The following is a 7,500-nucleotide window of genomic DNA, read 5'->3' on the forward strand; positions in this document are numbered from 1 at the left end:
TGTTATTGAGTTTCTTTGCAATCAGTTGCCTCAGTGTTGGATCACATGTTAAGTGGTTTACGGATAGCCAAGTAGCTGCTCAGATTGTTGAAGTGGGCAGCATGAAATTAGGTTTGCACAAATGGCCAGAGGGATTTTTGATATTTGTATCCGATCGGGAATTCATTTAGATGTACAGTGGATCCCTCGCACTTCGAATCAACAAGCTGTTTATATAAGTCGTTTAATTGATACTGATGATTGGCAAATTACTGAAGAATTTTTTCTTTTTCTCGATGGCTTGTGGGGTCTGCATAGTGTAGATTGCTTTGCAAATTATTATAACCGCAAGATCCCCAGGTATTTCTCGAGGTTTTGGAATCCCAATTCCTCGGGTGTTGATTTTTCTTTCAGTCTCTTCGAGGGGAAAATTGCTTAGTAGTCCATCCAGTTGGTATCATCCCACGCGTATTACATTATCTTAAATCTAAAAATTTACTGATTAATTTATTGGACGGTGTGTCTACTAGCCTATGTTTTTTCAGTTGTTGGCGCTGGCCAAGGCAGTATGCCGTTTATTTGTAAGGCACTGGCCTAATGTTTGGTCTGTCATTTCATATGGTGCTGTCCTAATAGGAGTATAGTTGATTTATGTGGCACTGGCCTATCAATGGTTGTTGATCTACGCGGCACTGGCCCATACGATCATTTAACGTCTTACGTGGCACTGGCCTCATCAATGGTTGTTGATCTACGCGGCACTGGCCCATACGATCATTTAACGTCTTACGTGGCACTGGCCTCATCAATGACTGATTTTTGTACGGTTATTAAAGGATGTTCTGTCTTTCTTTTGTTCTTCTAGTATGTATGTTTTGTTCTTGTCTTTACAGATTATGCTATCAAGTAATTCTTGGAAAGGCTTTCAACAGTTTTCTTCAATCAACGTTTATGAAGTGCTAAATGTTATGTTGAAGTCCAGGTCGGATTCGACCACTAAAGCTTACGTTCGTGTTATCAGAAAGTTCTTGGACTGGTCTAAAAGTAGACAGTTCAACATGCAGTTACCTTTTCCTCTTAGTGTTGTTTCTCTATATTTGTTTGAAGTTCAGCAGTCTTCCGCTTCTAGCTCCTCAGTAATTTTAGCCCATGCGGCCCTTAAATGGTTACATTCTTTTGTCCCTAGTTTGGATCCGTAATCCTTTAGATAGCGAATTTTGCAGAAATGTCGTCGAATCCGCTAAACGCCAGAAGTCATAGCCAGTTATGAAAAAGAAGCCTATTTCCACAGAAATTATAAGGCGTATTTTAGATATTCATAACAGGAAAGATGCTAATTTAAAGAATCTCCGTATTGCTGCGTTGTGCTCTTTAGCCTTCGCAGGGTTTTTTCGTTATGACGAATTATGCAATATCGTTCCGGAGCATATCGAATTTCACAGCGATTATATAAGAATTTTTGTGCCTCGTAGTAAGACAGATGTTTATAGGGAAGGGAATTTCGTCTATATTAGTGCATCTGGATCTAAGTACTGTCCTGTTGGTGTTTTACAACGTTATTTAGATTTATCTGGTATTGACTTAGACAGTCCTCCCCTTTATTTAGACCAATTGTTTTTCACCGTAGTACTTCTAGCTATACCCTGAGGAGCGGAAAGATTTCTTATACTACCTGTAGAGATATCTTAAGGGATACCTTAAGTCAGCTGGGCTATACAACCCTAATGTTTATGGTCTTCATAGTTAAAGATCCGGTGGCATTACAGCTGCCGTACGCCATAGTAGGAATTCGATTCCAGAAAGACTACTTAAAATTCCTGGTAGGTGGAAATCTGATTCTGCCAAGGATATGTATGTTGAAGAAAGCCTTGAAAACAGGTTGCATGTAACTAAGTATTTAGGTTTGTAACGTATTATGGAGCGTAGATTAGTTTCTGCATACAGTAGTATCTAAAAGAGTTGTAAAAAAAAAAAAAAAAAAGTGCAGTAACAATTTCTTTTTGTAATTTCTATCTTATAATAAACTGTTTTGGATACGCTTGCGCATCCTACCATATTTCTCGTGGTATTTGTTTGTATTACGGGAATTTAAGGGTAAAATGTTTTACGTTCGTTTGAGCGAAGCGAATTAGAACGTAATGTAATTTATTCAAAACAGTATTTCACGTTCTTAAAGCGTGACTCGCGAATTAAGTAGTGATCAATTGTGAATTTTACGCTTAGATTAACTACACTTTGCACGAGATCGTGTGAAGAAAATAGCACTCGTTTATTGATTAAGCCTCCGACAATTAAATCTCGACCGTTCAAAAAACAATCGCCTGTAGCGCTTCTTTCTGTTTCGGCTTAAGTTTAAGGTTTCCTTGTCCTCTACCCAAAAGAATCTCTTCGAGCTAAAGAATACTCTCGAAATCCATGCTTATTCCGCAAAATCACCCAAAATCACAACAGAGAGTACGAACATGGGCAGTGATAGAAAAGCCCGTATTTCGGGCCTCGCTGGCACTGAGCATGCTCGAAATCGAACTTTATCAGGTCGACACCGCGGCAAAATGAGTGCGCATGCTCCGCTTCGAACACATTTGATTCATTTGATTCGAGCTTTTGAGCTCTTTGTTTTTGAGTCTACTGGACCTTTTGATGATGAAGATCTCACGCTCAACATGGATTCGACAGAAAAACTAAACAGTAGTTCCGAGTTGTTTCCAACGAGAAAGTCAAAGGAGGTAAGCTTATTTTAGACATGAAATATTTATTTGTTTATGTCGTTTCCATGGAAGTTATCTTTGCCAAACCATGTTTGCTCGTGTTTCGGTCACACCGTTAAAGACCTAAAAGTTGTAAATTTTAAACTGAAAACACTTTTTGTTTACTGTTTTTCGCCTAAGGGCAATTCCTCTAAAAACGCGGAGGGTTTTGACAAAACAGAAGTTTTAACATCTGACATGTGATACGAGAGCCATCATGATGGATTTTTCTGTGACCTGGTTCTCCACAGCAAGAGCAATGGTTTGTATGGTAGATGGTGATGCTCTTTCTTTTCCAGCTCTGTGTTGCTTTGCAGGACACACTAGGTTGTGGTATGATTAAATTTAATTGATCTCTAGATTTCTGTTGATTTCATTATCCCAGTCATCTGACCTGAAGAAATCTTGTGGAAAGTGTTGATATCTGGCTGGCTGTCATTTTGACTGTCATTACTTTCAAGATGTGAGCAACTGTTTTTATCTGCATTGTTAGACAAAACCTCTCATTAAGGGAGTCAGTTAAGTTGTTTAGTTTTTTTATAAAGGGATCTTTACAAATAGGGCACAGATTTCCATGTTTTTTTCAAGTAGTGACATCTGTGCATGAAAATGACCAAGTGATAATAATATTATTGTTTTACTTTGATCAGTTTCCTGTTGTTTCTTAAACATGTCATTTATTCTTATTCCAGTGCTTAAGTCTAAAACTCTTCCTGGTGTGTGTGTGCTGATCTGGTCAAACCATGCATGCCAAGCAACATTCCAGATTGTTTTCAGAGATTGTGATGAGGATTTCAGCATAGAATATTTTATTGGTTTTGTGATGAAAAAAGCCAGGGTTGTTATTCATCTCTTATTTTTTCCTGCATGAGATCCTGCATGATGACAACAGTATTACTGCAAATCAACATCACAGATGTGAGCATGTCAGTGATTAATACGAGATGGTTTCCAAACAGCTCTTCAAAATTGTCTAGAAAAGGGACGATAATTATTTACTTGCCACACCTTCTAAGTCAATGTTTGAACAAGCAAATATAATTTGGTTTTTTAATTCAAGTAAACTGGCTTACTTTCATTAATACAGCTGTATGTTATTCTAGTCTTTCTCTTGCTGAGCATGAGTTTGGATATTAACTTCTGAGAACGCTCCTACTTGTAATAGTCTTAATAATGAATATACGGTACTTACAACAATAAAATTAGAGAGATATTTGTGTTACTGTATATTGTGTTTTGTGGTAACACGTACCATAGTAGTTGTTGTGGTTGTTGTTGTTGAAAAGGAATCAGATAGAGTCATTGTGGGTCCAGATAGAGCCATTATGGGTCTATCATTGGGTAGTGAAACTGGATCAGTTGTGCATAATAAAATGTTAAGAGTATGAAGCAGAATGCCTCTAGTCTTGCTGAATGTATGATTACATTCCTTTCTCAGTACCTTTACACACAGTGCAAAATTTAGGCTGGATTTTTGCTTGTGCAATGCATGCAAAAGTGAAATCAGTATTTTCCAAACACATGCAGGTGAATGGTTTCTTATTTCATTATCATGAGTCTCATGTCTCCCCACCCTCATCCCAGCAAGGCTCTACAAGGTGATCGACAAAGCTGGAGAAAAAAATTACAGTTACCAGTCAGCTGCAGGAAAAATACGGGAAAAATATTTTCAACGATGGACCACTACCAAACTCCAAGTAAAAGGGAAACATCAAGTAGCATTGGAGTCAAATTTATACTTAGTTTCAAAACTTTTTTGCGATCCTCTCTTAAAATTAAGACTTATTTTCTTTATTTTATTGCCTCGCTCTTGTAAAAGTAACTAGTGTTGTAAAATATGAGAATGGAGAGCAGGTAAGTGACTTATCCATGTTGCCGATTGAGTGGGATGCGGGCATGGAAAGAACTTAAGCTTATTTCTCACTTTGAAATGATTGCAATGAAACAAACAGACGATTTCCTCATTCAACAGGAGCAACATAAGCCATCTTCGCGGAAGGAATTATCATTCTGCCCTTGCAAAGATGTTTACCCGGCGTTTTCCTTCTCAGTGCACAGTTTACCAATGCAGAGACCATCGCGACTAATAACATTACGAGCTTCGTCCTTTTGCTCTAGCGCTCGAATGCAAGGTAAAATTCTCCTGGTTTGAACTATAGTTTTTTGGTTTGAAAAGACACACGGAAGATTAGTCTTTCGGGAAGCTCTCTTCAAAATTTAAACCTTATCAAAGTAGTGTTGTCCTTATCATCGCAAAATGAAAACAAACACAGAGAATTTAAATTGCCGCCATTTTGCCGCGCTGTTGTTTCTATTGGAAATTTAATTGGTACCAGTCCCTCGCGCGTGGAAAGGATTCGCGCGAGGCTCAAGCCTGCGCACTCATTTTGCCGCGGTGTCTACCAGGTCTCCTTTCCGTATGACCGTGGGAGATCTGGGTACGAGATTATCTCTCACCTATATTCTCCTTTTTGCCCTCGACCATCCGAGCTTTTTTAATTAATCCGCATTTCAAATATATGAAATTCATATAGTCACAGACATTTATTCATCACTTCCGGATATACTACGAATCAGCAAAATGACCAGCTCCTAGTTGGCTTCCTAGCTCAGTTGATAGAGCACTGCACCAGTGTCGCAGGGGTTCGAGCATCGCGGATGCCATTATATTGGCACGGTAAGAAGAAGAAGTGTAGAGATAGTAGAAACAACCCTAAGTGCCTTCTCAGACTGCAAAACAGTCGTTTTCTTCCATTTTCGGAAGGCGCGAAGAGCCGTAAGCGTCATGCTCGCGTGTGAAGCGCGCGAGCCTCACACGCCCGTAGGGCGTCTCTTGGGGTGTTTCGCGTCTCTCCCCATTCTCCTTCGCCGTTTTGTTTGAATATTTATCGCGTTGCTTGCGTTCGCAAAAAATACGACTGTTTTGCAGTCTAGTGCCTTCTCGGTTTTTTGAAGTTGTCAAATAATACGCCTGTTAATTAATTTAAATGTTTATTACGAGTACTATCTTATCGATTGTACGTTTTACAGTGTTAACGCGTTTTCATGAAGCAAAATAGGTTTCCATTTTCTTAATCCTTCAAGAACAGCTGGAAGATGACTGAATTTCTTATATTTATGAGTATCTTGCATTTTTAACGCTTCAAAGCAAAACGAAAATATATCTATATTCTGCTTCAGAAATAGCTTTTTCGATAATTATACTTGGTATTAATCCCTGCAAGAGAGGATAGACTGCGGGAAACCGGTAAAAAAATTGTGACTGTGTGACGCTTGTAAAGGTTTTCGAGATTGTGAAGGTAAAATCAAATTATTTTATGTGCAATCAGTGGATGTAGTTTAGAAAAGCTCACGCGTGTGATCAGGAACCCATGACCCGGAGCCTACAGCTCCCATACTGGGCCTATGTAACGGCATTTTTACAGACCAATCTATTTTTAGACCATCTTTTCCGGAAAAAACAAAGGCAGTTCCAGTTCGGTGACCCTATGACGTCAGCTTAATTTCTTGTAATTGGTCATCGGGCTCCTGTGGGAGTCTCATTCGCGGGAAATTCAATCTAAAAATAAATCGGTCTGTGAAAACGCCGTTACACGAACACAGTAGAGTTGTAGGCAATGGTAATATATTTGCACGATCTGGTTTTAGAGATTTTGGGCTTTTCTTGGTATTTTGGGAGATGTTCCGGGTTTTCTGGGGGTTTTCCAGATTTCAGGTGCTGTTCCGGTCTTTTTGGGTGTTCAGGAATGTTCCGGGATGTTCCGGTGTTCCGTATTCCCAAGTTCCTGAAAGTACTACATGAGTGCGACAGGAAAAAATAGAATTTTAAATACAGAATGACGTCATCACATGGACTCCGAACCGTGGGGAACAGATATTTTTCGGGAACTTTGCAAAAGTTTGGGGATACTAAGGCTTCGCAGGGAAAGGAAAAGTTCTAAGTTCCTGTAACGTTTGTTGAAAATATTTAGTAGCGTTTTAGTTGGCGATTATTTGTTTCTTCTAAAGGAATGTCGCTTTTCTTTGCGTCAAGCTAAAAGTGAAAGCTGCAAGTGATGTGAAACGAACTACAAGCCTACAAATGCAGCAAATGACATTACGAAGAAGCTTTCGTTCGTAATCTTAATCTAGGTATTGGGAAAGTGTTAACATGTCAGAAGAGGACGATACAAGTGTGAAGTGGTGCGCCGTGTGTGGCGACAATGCATCTGGCTACCATTATGGTGCAAATACTTGCGAGGGATGCAAGAGTTTCTTTAAAAGAACAGTGCAAAAAAATTTAGGTGATAAATACGAATGTGTGAAGGCTACAGACGACTGCTCCGTTGACAAATTATCACGAGCCAAATGCCAGGCCTGTAGGCTAAAAAAGTGCTTAACAGTCGGAATGGTTGCAGAAGGTAATTATGTAACTTCTATTTAGGAATCCGATTGTTTCGCTCACGAGTTATTATTTGGTTCTTTATTGAACGAAGCTAAGCGAGTTCGGTTTTACGCGTTTTGTAGAAAAAATTCTCAAACTTTGTCATCGTCGAGCTAGTTTTCATTTGGCGTAGCAGTTAAGTCTTGCTTGTAGTCATTTTAATACATAGAACTTAATTCGCAGACACATTTTTGTTGTTTATACGTGTATGTTAATTTACCACTGTCAAAATTTGGGGGCAATCGGACAAATTCCTTTTGAGTTTTAGCTCTTTAAAGTGTCCTCTTCAAGTGAAAAAATTGATATGAGAAAACAGCGCTAAGACTTTCAATCAAACGGGTAATTTTTACT

General features: G+C 38.9%; 2 protein-coding genes across 6 annotated transcripts in view; both read left to right on the plus strand.

The window, feature by feature from the left end:
- The window catches only part of LOC137970725 (uncharacterized), a 2,988-nt gene extending 2,434 nt beyond the window's left edge, over positions 1-554 (plus strand). The window contains exon 4 of the mRNA XM_068817265.1: positions 1-554. This exon is cut by the window's left edge and continues 328 nt beyond it. The gene's annotated coding sequence lies outside the window, so the exon portion shown is untranslated.
- A 2,009-nt stretch (positions 555-2,563) lies between these two features.
- LOC137971946 (retinoic acid receptor RXR-alpha-like) overlaps positions 2,564-7,500 on the plus strand; it is a 9,152-nt gene continuing 4,215 nt past the window's right edge. The window contains exons 1-3 of one of the 5 annotated variants that reach the window (XM_068818694.1): positions 2,569-2,705; positions 2,868-2,988; positions 4,699-4,858. In XM_068818694.1, coding sequence (XP_068674795.1) covers positions 2,944-2,988; positions 4,699-4,858 — 205 coding nt within the window. In that variant the 5' untranslated portion in view covers positions 2,569-2,705; positions 2,868-2,943. Of the gene's footprint in view, positions 2,706-2,746; positions 3,190-4,698; positions 4,859-6,266; positions 7,127-7,500 lie in introns of those variants that run through there. The other 4 variants (XM_068818693.1, XM_068818695.1, XM_068818696.1 and 1 more) reach the window with 4 other exon arrangements.

The sequence above is a fragment of the Montipora foliosa genome, chromosome 9 (genome assembly GCF_036669935.1).
Source record: "Montipora foliosa isolate CH-2021 chromosome 9, ASM3666993v2, whole genome shotgun sequence".
NCBI classification, from domain to species: Eukaryota; Metazoa; Cnidaria; class Anthozoa; order Scleractinia; family Acroporidae; genus Montipora; species Montipora foliosa.